The 22,306-nt window shown below is 53.7% G+C and overlaps 1 protein-coding gene across 7 annotated transcripts in view; it reads left to right on the plus strand.

Moving 5' to 3' along the window:
• DNMBP (dynamin binding protein) overlaps window positions 1-22,304 on the plus strand; it is a 41,229-nt gene extending 18,925 nt beyond the window's left edge. For 5 of the 7 annotated variants that reach the window (XM_075026159.1, XM_075026162.1, XM_075026164.1 and 2 more), the window contains 13 exons: window positions 12,441-12,628; window positions 13,245-13,344; window positions 13,881-14,028; window positions 14,554-14,571; window positions 15,246-15,445; window positions 16,817-16,947; window positions 17,189-17,293; window positions 17,500-17,628; window positions 18,055-18,387; window positions 18,845-19,027; window positions 19,103-19,301; window positions 19,401-19,855; window positions 20,216-22,304. In XM_075026159.1, the coding sequence (XP_074882260.1) occupies window positions 12,441-12,628; window positions 13,245-13,344; window positions 13,881-14,028; window positions 14,554-14,571; window positions 15,246-15,445; window positions 16,817-16,947; window positions 17,189-17,293; window positions 17,500-17,628; window positions 18,055-18,387; window positions 18,845-19,027; window positions 19,103-19,301; window positions 19,401-19,855; window positions 20,216-20,401 (2,375 nt within the window). In that variant the 3' untranslated portion in view covers window positions 20,402-22,304. Of the gene's footprint in view, window positions 1-7,713; window positions 7,816-12,440; window positions 12,629-13,244; window positions 13,345-13,880; window positions 14,029-14,553; window positions 14,572-15,245; window positions 15,446-16,816; window positions 16,948-17,188; window positions 17,294-17,499; window positions 17,629-18,054; window positions 18,388-18,844; window positions 19,028-19,102; window positions 19,302-19,400; window positions 19,856-20,215 lie in introns of those variants that run through there. The other 2 variants (XM_075026166.1, XM_075026165.1) reach the window with 2 other exon arrangements.
• The last annotated feature ends 2 nt before the right edge of the window (window positions 22,305-22,306 follow it).

Here is a 22,306-nt window from a genome sequence, read left to right on the forward strand (position 1 = left end):
TGCCCCTGTGCTTCTGCCATCCAGGACAGGAAAATGACACTTTGCTGTTGGTAACAGCAACAAAGAGCTTTAAATTATGGCATGTCTGTAGCTGAAAAGGTGACTTTTGTCCATGCAGCCCAGAAAAGTTACTCAGGAAGGAGAAATTTGCCATGATTATATCAGCATGGTTGGGCTCTGAAATCCAAAGATGCCATATAAAGATCAGTGCTGTTAATTACGTTATACTTGATATTACAGTAGACAAAGTGGAAAGATGGGACCACGTACATCTCCCACAGTCCCTTCCCCAGCTTCTCCCAGGAGCTCTGACACTGCAGTTCTGTTACCGAAACCCACGATGTGCAGGAAATGTGGGCACTGCACGCGGGAGGTGGAGTGAAATGCCAGCTCCTGCCTGGGGATTACTCACTCTGACTTCATTGCCTCCATCCTCCCACTGCTTAATCAGCGCTGGGGAGCCCAGGCGCTTTGCTGCAGGATCGTGTCTGATACAGAGCACATGGGAACGAAGGCTGATACAGGTGCATCAGGGAGACAGGGTGACAAACAGCCTCCACATCAGTGGCATGCGAGAGGGATGCTTGGAAGGAGGCTTAGAGAATTTGAGGCTAGATGAAATAACTTGAAGGTAGGAAGAGGAAAATCTAGGCTGGATCTCAAGGGAAATTTTCTGATGGCATGGATATTGCTGGGAAATGTCTCCTACTGTCCCAGTGCTTCTTGACAGAATACAGATCCTGTGGAACTCGTGCCCTATTGGTTACTGGAACTGGAAGTTTTAGGCAGGAACTAATACACTATCCTGAGACATTCTACCCATCAGGTTATCCCCTTGGTAGTCCTAGGGAATTTTTCACCACTTCAAGAGACCTGAGGATTTATAAGTAGCCTCTCTGGTCCTATGATAAAAATATGCCCTACCCAAGCTCTGTCACATCCCTCCTGCCACATAGGAGTGTGGCCAGAGAGCATGTCTCAGGCTTGCTAGCCCAGTTTTAGTGCAGCAGGCCAGATCAGTAATGTGGTGTTGCATTGGCTCAGCAAAACATGTTTGTGCCATGCCTCAGGCATGGCCTCTGCCTTCCTCCCGTTAGGGGCACGTGGGGGCATGCTGGAGGAAGAAAAGCTTTCACTGAGCATTGACCAGCAAACAAACTAGGGCTGGCATAGTCCTGGGAGAACCCAGTCCCTTCGTGCGTCCTTTGGGGAGCCAAAGGAAGAGCAGAAGGTATGTGGTTTTCTAAAATACATGTTTAAAATCTGCAGGTTGCCTCTTTGACATCTTGGGTGCACACTGGGGGATTTGCTGATCACCAGGCTTGGGCAGGATTAGTGCTTGCCCTCCTAGCAGGAGGGTCCATTGGTTTTATTTTTGTCTTCTACTAGCTGGGAGCATTGGCTGTGCATACCTAATGAGTGTTGCAAGAACCTGCGATGTGGATGACATTCACCGACTGTCCTGGTTTCTGTCTAGGGCATATTGTGGTCATCTCTTGGTTTCTCAGAGGAGCTCCTGTGTTTGGCATGGAAAACTGGGAATATGTTGCACCCTGCAGTGAGAGGAGTTACTGGAGCACATGTTTCTATAGCCTGGAAACTTACATTGCGTGTTGGCACTGGACTCCGTAACCCAGACAGTCCCCTCAAGCCTTTTCCTATCAGTGGGGGGACCAGCCATTCACCTCGGAGCGGGGAACCGGGCAGCTGCAGCTGCGTGGCACTGTGTAGGCACCCCTCGGGGATGCTCTGTCACGCAGGGAGCTGCTCGTCTCCGGCTCTTTCCAGGACCTGTGGTGAGGGCTGGGAAAAGGATGGGCTCAGCATTGATTTGAGCCAGGGGCAATACGAAGGCCTTGGTTTTCCCCCACGAGGTGTGGAGCAGGGCCCAGCCTCTGCTAGACCGCGTCATTTAGCCTCCGTGCCAGCGGGAGCATGGAGGCAGGGCGAGGAAATCGGATATCCCATTTCTGGTCTGTGGCTTCCCTCAGTCTCACACGCGGTCTGTTTCCCTTCCCCGAGGACGTTGGTCTCGGGGCAGGGCCTCCGCATGCTCCAGTGCCCTCGTTTTCCCTGCCTCCGAGTGGCCTCCGAGAGGCTTTGGCAAAGCCGTGGAGCCGGTTTGGGCGGTGAGAGCCTGCCCAGCCCCAGCCTCCCTCCTCGGGGCTGGTTACTGATTACTTTGGGCAGCAGGTGGAGGAGGCCAGGGCTGGCAGCGATTGGGCCCGTGCCTCTTCCTACCCTTGCTGGCTGGTTTCAGGAAGCGACGCCTGTGTTTCACTTGGGACAGGAGCGCTGGAGCGGAGCAGAGAAGCGGCGTCAGCCCGGGATTGGGCTCGGGGAGCAGGTAGCGAAGGGAGTCGGCACCTGTGCCACACCCCAGCAGGACTATGTGCAGTTATCCCGGGACAAAACACGGCGTGGAGGATCCGAGGCAGGAGCCACGGCTCCTCGGCTGGGAATATGAGGACTGTTGTGCCGTGCGGAGAGAGGACGTGGCTGGGGTGGCCGCGCTGCGCGGTGAGGCTCGCTGCAATGACAGACCCAGGGTGAGGAGGCAGTACCTGGGCTGCCGGGGAGCGGACAGCAGCAGGGACGGTTACAGGAGAGGGGAGGGCACCTCTGTGAACCAACGGAGCGTGAATGGAGACTGTGGAGGTTTTTGGAAGGGAGATACCCAGTACACAGACTGCAGGAGAGCAGACGGTGCTTGGGAAGGCAAAAGCCAGGATGCAGAGGGTAGAAACTATAGGGTGTGTGAGAGGGAGGGTGTTCAATACAGAGACTGCAGTTCTGAGTTAAGAGACGGGCAATGCAGAGATGACAGAGTACCTGGGCAGTATAGGGAGAGGGGAAAGCAGTATGGAGAGGGTAGAGGCCCTGGAGACTATAGGGAGGGGGGAAGGTGGTATCAGGAGGACAGAGATCCTAGGGACTACAGTAAGGATGAAAGGCATTATGGGGAAAAAGAAAGGTGGTATAGGCAGGAGAGGGACTCTGGGGAGTATAGGGCAGGGAGAAGGCAGTATAGAGAGGATGGAGGCAATCAAGTATATAGGGAAGGGGAAAAGGGGTATAGAGAGGATGGAGGCTCTGGGGCATATAGAGAGCAGGAAAGGCAGTATATAGGTGTCAGGGACCAAGAAGACCAAGAAGACTTAGAGTGGCACAGGCAGCCCAAAGACCATGTCATGGACCGCAGCAATCTGGACAAAGGTTGTGAAGCTCCTGCATTCGCGATCTGGTCCTCAGGAGATGGTAGAGTGAGCCTGGGGTCAGGCACCTGCTACACGCAGTCCAAGATGCAGGACATGGACTACGATGGCTGTGGGGAGCTGGAAGGAGCAGCCCCAGGGCCTGGGATGCCAGCCAGGAGCAACGGCAGAGCAGAGCGCTCGAGGGTACGCACAGGCCGGCCAGACTGGAGCCAGGTCTGGGAGCAGGAGGCCGAGGAAGCAGACAAGGCGGGCTCCGTGCTGCAGCGAAACAGCTTCTACAGACGGACGGCTCCCAGTGCCCTGCGGCACTCGGAGTTTGTGCAGACCAGAAAGGAGAAGCAAGGTACATGGGGAAATGCTGGGCAGTTGCCTTGGGTGTGCCTTCGCCTTGCCCTGGCACTGGGGCAGCACTGGGACTCTGGCACAAGCGGGTGCCTGGCACAGCCAGGCTCTTGTAGGAAACCCTGGGGCTTGCTGAAATGGGCGTCATCATCATTACCCCTCTGTACAGTCATCTACATGTTCTGCAAGGGCTCTTGCCCCCCTTTTGCAGAGGCCCAGATGGGAGGGAAGCCCAGGCAGCAGAGGCCCACGGCTCACTGCTGTCCTTTCAATTGCTCCTCACCTGTGGCTCGAGTGTTTTGGGTACACCCTAAATCCTGTGGCCCTGATTTGTCTGCTCTCTCAGGGCCCCAAAGAGTTTTCTTATAGGGGAAAGGGTGAGGTATTGGGGTTATTCCCACTGCCTGTTTTACTTTCATAACCTATCGTGAACAGACTGTGTGTGTAGGAACCAATTCCTGACCCTGCGGAGGGCGAGTATGGCAGCTGTTTGCAGGCAGCACAAAGCAGGAAATAGGGGGGAAGTTGTTGTAGCACTCAGACGTATGCAGAGGGCAAGTACTTGTAATTGCATGATTACACATGGGCAGGACACCGGGGCATCTGTGCATTAGGGGGGGCTGTTGCAGATAGGAATGGTACCTCCTGCATTGCCAGCCCCTCCATACCGTAGTGGTCCCTTGCCCCTGCTACAGCAGTTGCCTGCCCTGTGTCCTGGGTCCCTGAGCCATCCCTGGGTCTCCAGTCCCATCAACCAGCACCCTGGAGCTGGAGACATACTAAAGCTGGAGGGCTCAGGCTGTCTTGGCATGGGCAGAATCGTCCCATTGATGCTGTGGCTGGGACAGTCAGCTGCAGACAGCTTTGTGGGGCTTGGTTCACTATTGCAAGAATTAGTGTGTGTTGGGGAAGGGGCAGCAAGGTGGTAGGGTCTGGGCAGAGGGACTGAAGGAGGCTTCTTGGTGGACTGGCCTCTGTGTTGGGCAGCTGTGTGACTGAAAACCTGTTTGCTCCTGCACCCTTTCTGCCAGCGTCTGTCTCGGGCAGCTGTGTGTGAACTCACTGTGAGGGGGGATTGAAACACAAAGGGAAACAGCACTGCAGTGCAGCAGCCGAAGAGGTGGCAGAGCTGGAGGTTGCAGCTGCCTGTCAGCTTAAACAGTGTGAAATTTGTCCTCTGGAGGTATTTGATTAAGCAGGCTCCGTTGGCTGCCATTTCTGCACTCTTGGGCCGCCCTTGTAGGGTGGGACTTTGCTCAACTGTGTCCCCAGGGCAAGGGAAGGGAGAGGCTTTGCAGTGCCAGCATGTCCAAAGGGCAGTGGGGAAGCTAGGAGGAGCCAGGAGGACCAGAGCAGGGGGGGAAATGGCCCACAAAGCCTTAGGGGGCTGGAGCAGTGCTGGCCTGTCCAGCTTTTGCAAGAGTTAGGGGGACAGACTGCAATGCTGGGCGAGCGCCTTTGCTTCTCTAATGTTAAATATGATGCTGCGTACACCCATGCTTGCGCTGGGAGCGGGTGTTGGATTTTTTTTTTCCCTGCTGTGGCAGGCTTAGGGGCAGGGGAGCAGCTGCAGGAGGTGTGGGGCGTGATGTCCTCACCATCAGGGCTGGTGTCCCACAGCAGGAAGGGGAGGAGGAAGGCTCCAGGTGTTCTCTAACACTGTCCATCCTGTGGCCCATTTCTGGCTGCAACTCCCTGTAACATTACTCCTCCTGCCCTGCTGGGGCACAGGGCTGCACCAGCAACAGCCCTCCTCGGCAAATACGCTTTGCTGCTGTAGCTGCCTCAATGTAAGACAGCACCAGCACCTTTTTGCTGCCTCAGCGTAAGACCTCACCAGTGTCTGGGAGCCTCCCCAAAAGCCCTCCCATCGCACTTGGCTGCAGACACCCTCCTGCCCAGCTGGTAGGAAAAAAGTCAGCTCTGTTTTTCCTTCTGTGTGTGCTCCAGGCGCCTTTTCTAATGCTGTCTACTTCTCTCCCAGGTTCCTCCTACTGTCCACAGAGTAACAGAATTCAGGTCTTGAAAGCCCCAGTAGAGATGACATGGCCTGATCTTTTCCATAAGCAGGGTTATTACACTTCTTACAGATTTCTCTGTGGTGCAGCCCCATGACAGCTACTTGGTTAGAGCACCTCTTCAGGGATGAGACTCAGATGTGTCTGCCTGCCACATCAACAGAAGGAGAACCCGCCTATCATAGCTCTGCTGCTTAGTCACCATCATTTTTGCATGCTAATGTGTTGCATTTAAGCTCTGAACCCTAACTTTTTTCTGCTAAATTAAAGTTCTTTAGTTGATGGTCTTTTCTTCTCAGGCAGTTACTGTAATTCAGTAATTTTTGAGTCTTCAGTTTTTCATAGCGAATAGAGTCGTAAAATACTCCTAGTAAAGACTCACAGGAAGACCTTTCAGTGTTTGTTTTTCCTGTCCTCGCTCATTTTTCAGTTCAGACTCTTAAAACAGTGGACTTCAGAGCTGCATGAGGTGTTCTGGGTAGGTGTCAGCACTTGCTTGCACAGAGGTACATATTGCTGCGCTCCTGTGCCCTTGTCCGAGGACCCCAGTCTGCCTCTGCAGAACTTGGGGAACTTGAGTTTTGGACAAAGGATTATACCGCAGAATACAGCCCTGAGTGTGGCTGCATTTCTTGTCCCCATTAATACAGTAATGCATTTGTCTGCATTAAACCTGCTTGGTTTGAATAATTCCATCTTATTCACTCAGTGACTCATATGCCTCATCTTTATTTGCGATCCTGTTGAATCGATGTTCAGTTTTCTATGTGACAGCAGTGATTTTCCATTTACTTTAAAAATATTATATAGGATCAGCTCAAAATACAGTCCTTGGAGAATCTGATTAGGAATGTCATCTTTTCTGGATATTCTCCACTGGCAATGGGGTTTTGAGGTGCCAGTTAGCAAAGTCATATTTCTGCTTTTTAGATGGAAAGAAACAGAATATGTATTGTATAAATATATTTCTGCCTTTTTGCCAAATTTACCAAGAATTTTACTACCTTTGCTTACTTGTAGGATTGCATCATTGAAAAGGTTTCTTTTGCCCTGGGTGGAAATAGAATTCTACTTTTCCTAATTTAAAAATAAAAAATGGATTCTTAATCTTGCCACCCATGGATTTTTCTTGATATCTTTCTTTTCTCAGTTTTTCTGTACTTCCAAGGTCCTGGCGTGTCTATTGTCTATTATCTGGTTTTCTGTATTCATTCATTTATTTATTTATATTTGCTGCCTTTATTGAAGCACAGATCCAGGATGGATTTTTCATCAACATTGTTCTCTTTCTTGATTGCATAACCGTGTTTTTTGCATTATCTATTTTAAAATTTCTTTTCTAGAACTTGCAGCTTTCATTCTTTTTCCCATCAGTGTTTTTGCTCACAGTCACTTTTGTGGATGCTCTGTCTCAGCTTTGGAAGGTTAGCTCTTTGCAGACCATCATATTACTTCACTTTTTTCTGCGTGACCATCCCCTGTTCCCACTGAATGTGGCGGGGCTGTGTTGGGACGATGGCTGTCATCTTACCTGGCATAGAGACCTCCCCACCAAGCAGGCTCTGCACGAGACATCTTTGAGATATCAAGCCGTTCCAGTGGCCTGGGAGAAGTGTCCCCAGCCTGTTTCTGTTCATCTCATTTTTGTGGTTTGTCCAGATTTATCTCCTGCTCCTCGGTCTCAGGACTCTGCCAAGGCCAGTGGCCGATTCACTTCTGTGGGCTGAAGTCATCTTTTGCCACGGCACATCTCTGCTGCACCCCCAGCTTTCTCCTAAGGAGCAACAAGACACTGAATATATCTAGTCTGTTGCTTTTGGAGTAGTGGATATATTCTGTTATAGGCTTATTACCAATGTCCGGAGTGAGAGTTTTCACCCCAGCCAGATCCTGCTCCTGGCAGTGAGTTTAGCCTTTTGCTCAGATTAATTATTCCCTGCCCTAGTTTCATCCCCTCTCTTCTCATGGTAGGCAGTGGCTCCTCCCCTCCTGGCGTCCGCATACTTCAAATATTTGCAGCTGGTTTGTTTTGTCCTGAGTCACTGCTTGACTCTGCTGAGCTGTGAGCCTGGGGCTGGGCTCGCCTCTCGGCTGGGTGCAGCTCCGTTGGAGATTCATTTACCGAGCTGGTGCGAGGGGTTGTCCTCAGCACTGATGGGCAGCACGTCCCTCTTCAGATTGCGTTAGCAGCCTGGGCGCCCTGCGAGGCTGCGCTGTACCACGGGGGATGCTGGCAGGTGAGCCCCAACGAGGAGGAGTTGGGGGGTGATGCAGCCCTTTGGGTGAGCCCCCCGTGTGTGATGGACACGCATCCCATTGGATCTGGATCTTCATGGGTCAACTCTGCTTCCAGAGTGGGGCAGGAAGAAAACCTCAAATTGCATGTGTGCTCCCGGTAGGAGGTTGGGTAGTAAGAATTAGAAGTTTTCTTTGATTGGAAGAAAGTCGGTGACAGTGGCATTTCTGAGATGAGCAGGATGAGCCATGTGATTACAATATTAAATCATGGCCCCCATGGGAAGGGCAGAGGTGGGAGTGTGCTCCATCTGGACACCTCACTGCCAGGAGCTGGGTTACAAGTCAGTGTTGAATCTCCCATGTGTCAGCAGGCAAACTAGCAAAGCTCAAAAGCAGGCGCTCCTGGGAGGCTGTCGCAGACCAATCCAGAAAGCCAAGGACTTGTTGCAAATTTGCCAGAGGGGACAGAGAAAATGATGTTGTTAGAGGTTTTAATTTAGAGAGGTAGATTGCAGAGCTCACACAACCTACAAGAGAACAAAATTTGAGTCTCTGAAAATTGCCATTGAGAACATTGGGTTTGGAAATGTATTTCTGAATGCCCATTTGGCATCCATGTCATGGGTAAATACGAATTTGTCACTGGATTGGAATTTGGTGGCTTCATTAGAAATGCCAGTTGCATTCCTGCAGGCTAACAGAGCCCCCTCCAGCTGTGGTGTACCTCTTAGTGCCTCCGAAGTTGATGGGCATGATGACTCAGATTGAAATGTAACATTTAAATAGAAAATCTGTGAAGTAAAATGGAGATCTGTTTAAAAAGCATTTACGAGATGACCAAAACCCACAGCTGTGAAATGGGTGGGTTTAGTTAAATGTTTAATAAGCCTCATTTAGGGAAAGCTGCTATTAGACATACAAGAATGTGTGACAAACAGGAAAAAAGAAATTGATGGCAATCAACAGAGGTAGTATGAAATACAAAAAGTGAGAGTTTTATTTAAATGTGTCAGAAACAAACCCTAAGTATTATACATATTGGTCAGATAGAAGAGCCAAGTATTAAAAACAAATTCTGTATTTGAATTTTTTGAACTGTGAGTGTTTGGAAAGAGGCAGGATGACTTTTGAGTTCACTGCTGAAGGAGGATGCCTGACTAGTGGTAAACAGCAAGAGTCCTAAGAGACTTGGCTGCAGCATAGCCTTGTTTTTAAACAAATCTTGAAATACTCAGAAAGAGCAAGAAGGCCAGAGGAGAATTAATCTGTTTAAGTTTTCAAAATAATGCAAACATTGATACAGTATAAGTGGGTAGAACTGGTGGCCAGCATTGTGCCAGGTCAAGCAAGCTGAGCTGATGACTACTATGGGCTTAAAACCTGTGCAAGGAAGGTTTTGATTTTCCTTCCACAGGCAGGGATTTGAGACTTGCAGAGGAAGGGTGCTGTGGAGCTGGCAATCTCATGAGTGTCAGTCAAAGCCTCGCTGCAGGGTGCTCTCTGAAAGGGCTTGACCTAGATTTACTTGCCTGGGATTTGCTTGGTGGAGCGTGGGGAGCTGCTGAATTCGCTGGCGGCGTTGGGCATCCCCAGCTCTGTTTTGGTGAGCTGGAGCCAGACATACCCTGTGGTTGCAGTTTAGCTATGGCTAAAGCTGAGAGCACAGCAGGGTTGTTTGGTGGTGGTACAGTAAGTTCCCTGAGATGTCCTGTACAAAGCTTCATCTGGTGGCATTTTGCCTGGGGATAAATGCAAAATCCTATTCTTTGACCAAGGCAAATGTAGTCTTTTCCATTTGTCTTCCTCAGTGCTGCTGCATGGGTCATTTCTGGCTGTTGTTCTGGCTGGTCTTCATTTTCAAGATTCTTCCCAGGCCACCCCATGCTGTGGTATCAGCTCACCCGCCCACCTCGCCTGGGTTTCACACACCTGTTTGCATTTCAGATTAACACCTTCCTGTTTCTTCCATGTTGCCCTCCCACTTGAGCTTGCTCCCCTGCAAAACAAATGCCATTCCTTAAAAAAAAAAAAAGCCTTCTTTAAAATAACTCATTTGTTGTTACTTTCTTAACTCTTTGAGCTACAGAGACCTGCTGACTGTATTATTTTGGTGTTTCTTTGTCCCTCCTGTGCATTTTTCTGTCTTGTATCCTGTTCAGGCTCCAAGTGCTGTGTCTCAGGCAGGGTATCCCTGTTGGGTTTGTAGAGGAGCTTGCACAGCACGGCCTGGTCTGCAACTGAGGCTTTGCAGATGCTGTGGAAATGCAAACAGCAAATGTTAAACCCAGTGGCTGCTCCCAAGCCCTCCTCACAGACTCCTGCTGCATTTGAGTTGATAAAGTTCATAATTGGGGACTTAACCTGGTGGGGAGCCAAGACAACCATTGACTTAATCAAAACCAGCCTTTCCCCTTATACAGGGTGACTCTGGTGGGGGTATTTTTAAGGATGCTTGCCAGTAGGAATCAGTGAATCTGGTCTTCCCAATATGCCGTAATTGCTCACTAAATATAGCGCTGGTTGTGCTGCTAAATCCTGCTCTGCGGAGCTGGCCCTTTTGGCTCTCTCCAGGCTCGATTTCAAGGCAGGGCAGCAGGGACGCCTGCTTAGAAAGATGACTATCTTCCCTCCCCTGTCAAGGGCATCTTCTGATCAGAGTTTCAGATGAGTTTCCTGATTGCTGCGGTTGAGGGAGTGTCTGGAACTGATTTGGAAGTGTGTGCTAGAGGCACACCTGTTCTTCCTCAGCCCAGGTAGCTGCGGGAAGTTGCTGTTTGATGCTGATGCTGCTGGTTTCTATTTGTCACTGCTGCTCTGCAACGGGAGGGACTGGAGACTGGCACAGTTTCAGCTAGTTATGGGCCAAGTTGGTTGTTCCTTCTCTTTCCTGGGCTGTTTCAGTGCAAATAGCCGAGCCTGGCAGAGCAGCAGGCAGGATGCTTAGGCTGAGGCAGAGATTTCCCATCCCACGTTTCACACTGCCGTTGGTTACTGCCGCCACCTGGCAGCGCAAGGCTGGTGGCTGTGGAAGCAGCTGGGAGCACGGGGGTCTCTTGGGGCTGTGCACGGTGGGTGCCAGGGTACCAGGGTAAGTCCCAAGCCCTGCTGGGTGTCCTGGGGAGTCCAACTGAGCCTGCTCTTAGAGCTGAAGCTGATGGCAGGGTTGTCTCCCCCAGCCTCAGCCACCGTTGCCTACAGCTGTAACTGGAGAGGTCAGGGAGGTGGAAGTGCCTGTCCTGCAAAAATTTTTTTACAAATGTCTGAGCTGGGGCATGTCCACAACTAATACAATCCCATTGAGAGAGAGAGCAGCTGGAGATCCATAGGAGGTGGCTGAAGTGGATGGGCATTTGTCAAATCAGCAGTTGGCCTTCTATCAGGCATCTGAGGCAGGCTGGGGTGCTGCAAGGGGCTCGGGGGTCCCCTGGGCCTCAGCTCTGCAAAGCAGCCATAAAACAGGGGAGACCTGAGTGTTTCTGGGCCAGACCCTGCCTCAGAGGGGTGTCCCGAATTTGGGGGCTGGGGGAAGGTACTGTTGCTGTGGCTTTGGCCAGAGGGCACATGCTTTTGGAAGCAGGCAGGTGGGGTCGAAAGTGGTTAGGCCCAGGAATCTGCTGGGGGATAAAATGTCTCAATGAAAACTGGAGGGGGCTGGGCCGGCCTGGGAGCTGCAGGTAGGAGAGAAAACCAGGAGGAAACGCGGCTGCCGGGGGCCTGGGACGGGGAAGAGGAGGGTGGCCAGCTGCCCGCACACCCGCAGGCCCCGCAGGCAGGGCAGCCCCGCCGGCCCGTGCTGCGCGGCCCGGCGCCCTGCCAGGGCACGGCCGGGAGGCTGCTGCGGGGGCGGGCGGGGGGGACGACGGACAGCGGCCTGGGCACAGAGCAGCTCCCTGCGCTGTACTGGGGGCCTCTCCACCCCGGGGCCGCCTGCCGTGGCAGCGGGGCCGCCCACGGGCTGCATCCGGCCACCCCGGGCCTCTGGGTGCCCACCCCGGCCTCTCGGCAAAGGCCGCCGCCGCCCCGGCCCGGCCCTCCGGCCCTGCCTTGCGGTGCTCGCCGCGGTCCAGCTCCAGGCTTTGCCTCCGGCAGCCCCATTGTGGGTGCCGGAGACCTTTTCAGCCATTCAGATGGAAATGCCGCAGGGCTGGAGAATGGAGACCCTGTTCGCAGCCTGAGGGGAGGGGGGCAGCCGCCATTGCCCGGCTGGCGAGAGGGTGAGGAGGGGAGCAGGGCTCCCCTCCCCATCGGCTCAGCCCCACGGAGTTTCCCGGAGCGGCAGAGTTGGAGAGCGGGGGTAGGAGAGGCGTCTGGACCCGGCCGGCATTGGGGCAAGAGTGTGGAGCAGGTTTGTGTCGCTTGGTGCCTGCTGTCCCGATGCCGGGGCATTGCAGTGTTACTGGTGCTGCGAGGGCGGGCTGTGGGAGCAGACCTGGGCTCCCTGCTGCCGTGGGGCTGGGAGAGCCAGGATTAGCCCCTCCAGAAAGGTCCCTGCATGGACAGTCCCTCTCTCTAACAGTCCTGTTTGGCAGTCTTACGGGTTGCGTGTGGCACAGTTCAGGTGCTACTTGTCTCCTGTCCTTGCATGCTCGCTGGCGGATGCTGATCTTGCTTGTCTGTCTTGCAGAGATGACTCTCCTGTCCTCCCAGACACCATCCCTGGAGACCTCCTCGGCTGCCACTGAGAGCCCAGAGCAAAGGATGCTGGAGAAGAGGTCCAAGGTTATTGAGGAACTGCTCCAGACAGAGCGGGACTATATCCGAGACCTGGAGATGTGCGTGGAGAGGATCATGGTGCCCCTGCAACAGGCACAGGTAGGAGTGTGGGGCCAGCTACGATACAGCACTGGTGGGTTGGGGTGAGGATACTGAGTCCACTTGTTCTTGGAGGCAGCCAAGCAGAAGCACAGGAATCCAGAGAGGAAATTCAGCTATGCTGAGGGGAGCAGGATGGTTCTCACTGCTCCCTGCACTCACAGAAATAGCCTATCTGTTTTGGGATCCTGCTGAGCTCTCACCATTGCTGAGAGCAAGAGACCTGGCAGCAAGTATCACAGATTCATCTCCTGGGGCGGGAAATGTTCCTCTTCATTTGGTTTGTGGGTTAAATTCAGTGTCAGGAGAAAGAAAATATGGAGTCTTGGCATGGGCACAGAGTTGGTAGGAGGAGAGGAAGAATAACAGGTGAACAGAGTGAGGGATGAAATTTCTGGGAAAGAGGAGGACACTGTGGTAGGACACATAAGGAGTGAGAATTTCAGTGCGCTGGGGGATGAGGGAGTGAGTACAGAGTCACTGTGATAGGAGGAGGTCACACCAGGTGGCTGATGTGAAGCTGAGGACTGATGGGTTGCAGAAGGGCAAGGGGGGGCTGTTGGGTCTGACTGGGACATGTTCCCCCATCCAGGACATCTCTCTTCCCATTCCCCAGATGCAGAACATAGACTTTGAGGGTCTTTTTGGAAACATCCACGTGGTAATTAGCTTCTCCAAGCAGCTGCTGTCCACCTTGGAGGCTTCAGATGCCATCGGTATGAATTCTGCTGTTACCTTTTCTCAGCAGGCTGGGATGGGCTTTGCTAGTGGTAGGGCAGAAGAGTTTAAATGGTGGGAGAGGATCATGGAGCTGGGCTTCCTCCCTGCTGGTCCCCATCACTGCTTATCAGTCCAGCAGTGAAGCCTAGGAGATCTGTGTTGCCCCATGGGTCGCTATGCTGAGAAACATGGTGCCTGTGGCCCTCCATGGCCCCTTGCCCCAAAGCAAGCCCCACTTCTCACTCCTGCACTGCCAGCTTTTGCTGCTCAGGCCTTGGGCAGCCTGTGCCTTTGCTCTCTGTGTGGTTCCAATGACCAGTGTCCCTGCTTCTCACCCTTGGGAGACCTGGATCAATTGAGCTCTCTGTGCTAGTGGGTGATGAGGAGGCATTCTGAGTGCTCTGGTAGCACTGTCTTCTTGAGCTGTGTGTGGAATGAGGACACTGGGCATCTCACCATGAGACGCACCAGTGTTGCTGGAGGCAGCTGGGGACCAGGAGACGCTAAAGTCCTGCTTTGCTGCTGTCTTCAGGGCCAGTGTTCCTGGCACAGCGTGAAGAGCTGGAGAATGTCTACAGGGTGTATTGCCAGAACCATGATGAGGCCATTGCACTGCTGGAAACCTATGAGAAGGATGAGAAGATGCAGAAACTACTCCTGGATCTGCTGGATAGCCTCAGGTTGGAGCCTCTGGCTGTGGCAGCCACCAGGCTGGGGTAGGGGGATCAGTCTCCAATATCCCTGCCCCTCTGCCAGCAGTGCTTGGACAGTTCAGGTGATGACTGGAGAGAGGCTGGCATTGTCACTGCATAGTTGACCAGGCTCTGGGTTCAGATGGCCCCTGCCCCAATGCACAGGTGCTGGGACACCTGTAGGCCCCCCTAAACTCTGAGCAGAAGCCACCAAGGTACAGAGAAGGTGGCATGTCCTGGATTGAGGGCTTCTGTTTCCCAAGCTCTGCCCCACCATGGCTGGTGAGGAAGGAGCCGCTTTGCCTGGCTCAGCGACTACCAGGGCTCCAGCTTGTGGAGGTTAATGCCCCAGGAGCCAGCAGCGGCGGCTTCTGCTTTGGGGGGCCAGGGCTGCCCACTGCCCTGGCAGCATCACTGTGGGATGGGGTGAAGGCGCTGGCTGTGGGATTGCACGCCTGCCGCCCCATTAACCCATTGCTTTTCTTTGCTTTTTGGCACTCTGTGGGCCGGCAGGAGCCTGTACAGTGAGTGGTAAGTGCATCCTTCCTGTTGGTCCCCGCTTGTCTGTCGGTCTTGGCCTGCCTGCTCCTTTGTAACTAACCTCCTGCCACCAGCTGGGTGCATGTTGGGGGGGCCCTAACAGTGCCTTGTGGAGGCACGTCGGGGAGGAGCAGGGTGTCTGTGGCATGATCACAGCAGAGGCAATGTGTGGGCTACACAGGCAGGCAGCACAGGTGATAAGGTGATAGGGGGTCTTGGGCAGGAAACACATTTCAGGAGCTGTGAGCCCCAAGGAGCCAGGAGAGCCCTGCACTGACTGTGTTCCTCAGCACAGTCAGTCTGTCCTGCACTGGGGGACAGATCTGGGCAGCTGGGTGGTGGGATGGAGTCTGAAGCAAGCGGCGCTCTGGTAAGTGTGATGCCATGCCTATGTGGGGTTTCACAGTGGGTCTGGTGATGGAGGGGACCCTGACTGGGAAGGGTCACCTGGTGTGAGTGAGGTCTGGAAACCTGGGGTTGATCTGAGAGCATCAGGAGTTCAGGAGTGCAATATGTTTGGAGATGAGGGTGGCATGACTTAGGGAGTACAGTGGATTTAGAGGCTTTGGTGTTCTGAGTCTGGTTGGCATTGGTTTGAGGGAGCAGAATTTGCATGGCAGAGCTGGACTGAAACCTGGTGCATCTCCTTTGTACCAACTTCCCAGGGGCTGCACAAACTACATTAACCTGGGCTCCTTCCTCATCAAGCCGGTGCAAAGGGTGATGAGGTACCCACTGCTGCTGATGGAGCTACTGAGTGCCACACCCGAGGCTCACCCTGACAAGGCACCACTCACAGCTGCTGTCCTCGCAGTCAAAGAAATCAACGTCAACATCAACGAATACAAGCGCCGGAAGGACCTGGGTGAGTAGCTGGGTAGTGCTGGGGAGAGAGAGACAGGAGTGGGTGTGTTGAGGCTGGCGTCTGTCGGCTCCTGAGCTTTAGCTGGCAACCACAGTCATGGAGGGAATCTGCTCCCAAAGTCTGTGCCCTCACAGAAGGGCAGTAGAAGAGCTGCATTTAAAAAAATATGAACATGAGATACAATACTTAAAGTAGTACAGTATACATTTGACTTTAGCTATTTCTTGTGATACAGAGATATGAAATATATGCAGTTGCTGTCTACATGGCTATTAAATGAAAACAAAAATGATAAGAATATGTATTTAAAGTTTAAAAATGTAATTTGAAACAAGTAGGGAATTAATCTGCTAGGGTAGTCTCTGTCTTACTGAGACTAAGTTTGAAGGTATATCTGTAGACAGGACAGAGTCACAGAGGTGCTGGCTGCAAGAGCCCTCTGAGGTCTTCTGTCCAACCTCCTACTTGGAGCAGGTTTGTCTCCAATGTTGGCTCTGATCAGCCATGGCTCCCTGCAGCTGATTCTCACTGACCCTCAAGGATGGAGATTTCACAGCCTCTCTGCTGACCTGTGCCAGGGATCCACCACCTTTGAGGTGAAGCTGTGCTCCCTGATCCACCCTGAAGCTCCCAGGCTGCCATCTGTGGCTGCTGCCCATCCTTGTGTTGCCTGGCACTGCTCAGAGGAGTTTGGCCCCATCACCTTTGTAGCTGCCCTTCAAGTAGCTGCCGGCTGTGAGCAGACCCCCCTCCAGCTCCCCCAGCTCTCCTTGTGGGGCCTGAGCTCTCCCTATGGGTCAGGAGCTCTGGTTCTCCCACATCTCTCTTGATCTGGGGGCATCAAAACTGGCCACAGTATTCAAGGGCAGCCTCCCCAGGACTGAATGGAGGGGGAAAATGATTCCCTTTGACCTGCCAGCCACCCTGTTTTCCCTTGGAAGCCCCTGACTTGTGCAAGTCTTACAGTTTACTCTTTCCACATAGCCCCACTGAAGCTGAAATGACATAGGCTGCCTGTAATGATTGCTCATATTTGCTAAAGAAGCAATATAAATACGTTCTGTATGTCCAGTGATTATTGTACACCATTTCCTATGTCAACTTATACTAATGCTATGCATAATCCTATGGAAGAGTTTGAATGGTGGGTCTACAAACTGTAGGTCATATCAAGAGCCAAGTAGGGGATTACAGGTGGCACAGTGCTGGATTTCAAGGTGATGTATGGTGTGATATGATACAATATGTGGTGTACTTGGAACTGCAGAGGCTTAGGGAAAGGGAGAACCAACAAGGCAATTGTTGATGAGGCACTGTAAGACGTGGGCATTGTGCTGACAAGGGTTCTGATTTCTACATCAATCTCTTTAGTGCTAAAGTACCGGAAAGGGGATGAGGATAGCCTCATGGAGAAGATCTCCAAGCTCAACTTCCACTCTATCATCAAGAAATCCAACCGTGTGAGCAGCCACCTCAAGCATCTCACAGGCTTTGCACCCCAGGTAATGTGCATCAGCTGCCAGATGCACTTAGACCCTGCAGTGCTTCTGCAGTGGTGTCTGTTGTCCTCCCACATCCCTTCCCTGATGAGTAGCTCTCATCCAGGCCAGCAAGGCAGAGTGAGCTTAGGGTCTGAACCACCTATCTCTGCTGTTCAGCCTGTGGGCAGGAGGCCCCACATCTCGTACTCTGGGAGGTACTGGAGTCGTGAATTGCCTCCCTTGAGACATGTTTCTCTCACAGCTGAAGGATGAAGCCTTTGAAGAGACAGAGAAGAATTTCCGGATGCAGGAGCGGCTGATCAAGTCCTTTATCCGGGACCTTTCCCTCTACCTGCAGCACGTTCGAGTGAGTTGGTCTGGGTGTGATGCCTAATGCATGGGACTTGCCATGTACTGCCCCTCCTGCCTGCATGGTGTGTACCTGTAGTGCCGCTGGCCAGGGCTCAGGCCCTCAGCCCTGCCAGGGCCCTCTCTCAGGGTCTGGGCTGCCCTGGGAGGCCTCTTCTCCTGGGCAGCAACCATGGCTGTGCTGATTGTGTGTCCCTGGTGCAGGAGTCGGCTTGCATGAAGGCGCTGGCAGCAGTGAGCATGTGGGACCTGTGCACAGAGAAGGGCAGTGGGGACTTGGACCAGTTCCAGAAAGTGAATCGGCTCATCAGTGACCAGCTCTTCTCCAACTTCGTGAGTGAGGCTGTGCTCTTGTGTGCTGGGGACACCCCTCTGGGGCCCTCCTGCAGATGGGGAGCCCCCGGGAGCCTGCAGGGAGGGTAACACAGCCTGGGAGAGGTGTGAGCACTCCTGTTCGGCTCTTCCCTCCGGAGAGCTTTGATGCCTGTGCATTTATGATGTGTATTGAGTGTGTCTGTTATATACACATTTTTTTACAGCACTCTACATGAGTGGTTCAAGTATTTGCCATAACGTTGCCCACACTGGCACATTTATGTAATATGATAGAATAATTCCTGTTGGAAGTTAACTCTGGAGCTCTGGTGGGTGCCATCAGGAAGACACACCCTGCTCTGTGCTGGAGAGTGAGCTGCTAGTGTTCACCGCACAGTGAGAGCGAGCACCTCATCTTACCTGCTCTGCATTTCTGCCCATCAGAAAGAACGAACGGAGCGACTGGTGAGCTCGCCCCTGAACCAGCTGCTGAGCATGTTTGCAGGGCCCCACAAGCTGGTGCAGAAACGCTTTGACAAGCTCCTCGACTTCCACAACTGCACAGAGCGAGCGGAGAAGCTGAAGGACAAGCGAACGCTGGACGAGCTGCAGTCAGCCCGCAACAACTACGAGGCCCTCAATGCCCAGCTGCTGGACGAGCTGCCCAAGTTCCTGCGCTTTGCCAAGGAGCTGTTTGCCAGCTGTGTGCGGGGCTATGCCGAGGCACACTGCGACTTTGTGCGCCTGGCCCTGGAGGAGCTGAGACCCCTGTTGTCGGTGGGTTCCTGGAGCACAGCCAGCGCTCTGGGCTCAGTGCAGCACTAATCCCTGCGCAGGGCTTGTCCCTGAGCCTCTCTGGGTCCCATCCCATTGCGGGGGAAGCTGTTGCTGCAGTTTCAGGTCCCAGGTGCCTTAGGGAGGGCTCCTGTGGGATGCTGTCAGGGCAGGGATTGTGGGGTCACGATGCAATTGCGTGCAGAGATGGTAAATGCTCTGGCTGCTCCTGGAGCAGTGGGAGGAGAGCATTTGCCTAAGAGAATCTCAGGTCATGAGTTTGGGGACCACTCAGAGCTGGGTCCAGACAGGACTGCAAATCTGGGCCTGATGCAAGTTACAGGCAGGACTTGGAGCCCCTGCTTGGCCCGGGAGCTGGGATGGTCTCTGCTGTAGCTCTTGGCCACTTTTCCCAGCAGCTGTCACCTAACCATGACCTGCAACCCTGCTCTGGTTTCAGTTGCTGAAGGTGTCGGGCAGGGAGGGGAACCTCATTGCCGTCTTCCAGGATGAGCACAGTCGAGTCCTCCAGCAGCTCCAGGGCTTCACCTTCTTCCCAGAGTCCCAGGCAGCTCCCAAGAAGCCTTTTGAAAGGAAGAGTGTGGAGCGGCAGTCCGCCCGGCGGCAGCCCCTTGTTGGCTTGGTGAGTTCCCTCTGCCCCGTGTCAGGGCTTGCAGTGCCCAGGACAACCACTCACACCTGCCTTATTCCTCTGCAGCCTAGCTACCTCCTGCAGTCAGATGACATTCGAGCTGCCCTCCTGGCCCGCTATCCCCCAGACAGTCTCTTCCAGGCAGACCGCAATTTCAATGCTGCCCAAGACCTGGATGTCTCACTGCTGGAAGGAGACATTGTGGGTGTCATCAAGAAGAAGGACCCCATGGGCAGCCAGAATCGCTGGCTCATAGACAACGGGGGTAGGTGGCTGCTCCCTGCCTTTGGCGCCTGCTGTGAGTCCCCTCCTCTGGTCCCCCTGTGCCCCAATATGAGCTCCCTTCCTCTCTCTCTCTCTGCAGTGACCAAGGGCTTTGTGTACAGCTCCTTTCTGAAGCCCTACAACCCACGCCGTAGCCAGTCAGATGTCTCTGTGGGCAGCCACTCTTCTAACGAGTCGGAGCACAGCAGCTCCTCTCCCCAAAGCAACACCACGCTGACCTTCAGTCCCACCGGGGCGGCTGTCACCTTCACTCAGAAACCCCTGCAGGACTTGGTCTCCCCAGCAGACCCATACCAGTCCCCGCAGCACCCCTCAGAGATGGACTCTCCCTCTCTGCCCCAGCTTGGCTCTGGTGACAGGACAGCCCCGCTGGAGGCTAGTACAGTGACGTCTCAGCGCCGCTACAGCCGCCCCGAGCTGGGCTGCAGCCCTGGCTCTCGCAATGGGCACCCTGCCAAAGCGCATCTCAGGCCTGCGCCCTCGGTGGAGGACAGAGACTCTGGGCTGGAGAGCAGTGAGTCAGAGGGCAACCAGGTGAGCCCTCAGCCTCAGTGGGGGGTCTGGGGATGCTGAGGGCTGACCTCCTCACTTGAGTTGGGGCTGAATCATCCTCCTCCCTGGCAGTTACCAGGGAGGGGTGGGAGGTGGAGGCTGCTTTGTCCCAAAGGGCTGAGGTAGAGGATGAAACCTTTTCTCCCAGCAGCAGAGGTGTAGAGGCAGAGAATTAGGCTGCAAATGGGGGTGGGCAGGTGGGGGCATCTCTGGCAGAGGTCAGGATGGGGCTCAGGCTGTTACTGTTTGGGGAGAGGAGCAAAAGCCCACACATCCGATGCAATGCGACAGCAAGGCTGTGTGGCGTGACCATCCACCTGACACTCTCCTTCTGCCTGGCAGGTCTATTACGCTCTCTACACTTTCAAAGGCCGCAACGCCAACGAGCTGAGTGTGTCAGCTAACCAGAGACTCAGGATCCTGCAGTTTGAGGACATCACGGGCAATCGGGAGTGGTGGCTGGCCGAGGCGCACGGGAAGCAGGGCTATGTGCCCTCCAGTTACATCCGGAAGACAGAGTACACGTGAGGTGGCAGGCAGAAGCCTGCACCCTGTGCCTTGTTCCTGCCAGCACTGCCAGTGGCCTCAGGGAGGCTGACCAGCCCTGCAGCCCCCACTGCTTGCCCTGAGGCTGCGTCCCTCGCAGCCCTGCAGTGCTCTTGGGCCCCACCACACTGGCTGCTACCTCCCCTTCTGGGGAGGAAAAAGGGTGGGCTGGCAGGGCAGGCAGGAGCAGCTTGTGTGAGGGCAGGGATGAGTTCACCTGGGCTGTTTGAGCCTCCTGTGTCCAGCCAGGAGCAGGGGAGCAAAGCTTGGGGCCATGGCCCTGGAGGGTAAGGCTCAACCAAGGCTGAGGAGCTGCTGTGAGTTTAAATTGTGGAAGGCTAACGCTGAGTTTCTGGAGTCCATCTTTAGCCAAGTAGTGTGAAAAGCAACCCAGGCCCTGTGAATGTGCTCCCTGTGCCTTCTCAGCAGCAGCAGCAGGAGTCTGGTCTCATCTGTCTATGCAGGACCTCAGGGTGGGATATCTACACATTGCCTGGGGAAGCAGCTCTGAGGTCCCCTGAGAGTAGCTGAGCTCCAGGGCTGGGATGAGCCCAGCCTCTGAAAGACCCCACGGCAGGGTCCCTAGCGGGTGCTTCATCCCCATGCTGGATCTCCCAGGGGCTCTGGCCTCTCCAAGCTCTGCTGCTAGCAGCAGCCATCAGGTTCTTATCTTCCAGGTATCTGCCATGCCCACCTGGCTGCTCTGGACTGGGGCAGGGCAGAAGGCAAAGCACAGGCTGTCCTCCAGCCTGATTTTTTGGGGGGCTCTGACCAGGACTGCCTCACCTGCGCTTTCCTGCAGGGCACTGGAGATGGTGCTGATGTTCTGGGAGGTTAAGACCCTCCCCAGAAGGGATGTGGTGCCCTTTGCCAGGGTGGTGTGTCTTACCTGCTGCTGCCATGTCCTGAAAGAGGGAAGCTCCCTTCTCTTGGGACAATATTTGTATCCCCTGTACTGCTGCTCTGTAAATAAAGATTTGCCCTTGTGTATAGGAGGGGCTTGTGCAAGTGTCAGGAGAGCTGGGAGGAGTGCCTGGCGAGTGCTGGGCTAGGAGGGCAAAGCCCACAGGCTTCATGGAGACCCTGCAGGGCTAGGAAGAACATTATCCTTTCAGTGGGGTTCAGAATGCTTCTGCCTTGGTGTTTGTGCTAGCTGCAGCTCAAACACTACAAAACCCTCACAGGGAAGTTCTTCATTAAGATGAAGTGATTGCACTTCCCTCTCCCCTGCTGTGTGTTACATGACTTGGCTGAGGCTGTGGGTGGCTTGTGTCCCTCCTGCCATCAGCAAGGGTGAAGGGGTTTGCCCTGCTGTAAGTGGGTAGGCAGCATGCACATAGGCACAGGCTCCCTGTGTGCCAACAGCCGATGTCAGTGCTATAGCTTCTGGCTTCCATGCCCAAAAGCAAAGAAGGGCCAAGAGTTTGTCAACAGTAACCACCAGATTTTGTGCATGTCGGTATGGCATGCACATGTGCCCGCACCTCTCCAGCTTATCTCCACCACAGTCAGGTTTGTAGTCTGGAGCCGCAGCCCAAAATCTGCCCCACTAGTGGTTATGATAGCCCCAGGGACTGCCTCATTTGTTGGCACTACAGTCAAAGGGAGCTGTAGCCATAGGGAAGGCAGGCAGGCCCTGGCTTCCCCACCTCCACTGCTGGCAAGTAGTGTTCATGCCTGGGTACCACTGTGCAACTCAGTTTGGTCTCCCCACCCATGTGTGTCTGGATAACTTCTGTTACCATCTTCCCTCAAACACTAGCCAGGTTTGAAGCTAAACTGAGTCTTATTTAGCATGCCTTAAAGTCAGACTTTCAGTTGGAATACTAGAAACAGTTACAAAAGTTTATAACACTCTTAGATTAAACTGTAAATTTCATTCCATAG

Source organism: Buteo buteo, chromosome 4, assembly GCF_964188355.1.
Source record: "Buteo buteo chromosome 4, bButBut1.hap1.1, whole genome shotgun sequence".
Lineage (NCBI taxonomy): Eukaryota > Metazoa > Chordata > Aves > Accipitriformes > Accipitridae > Buteo > Buteo buteo.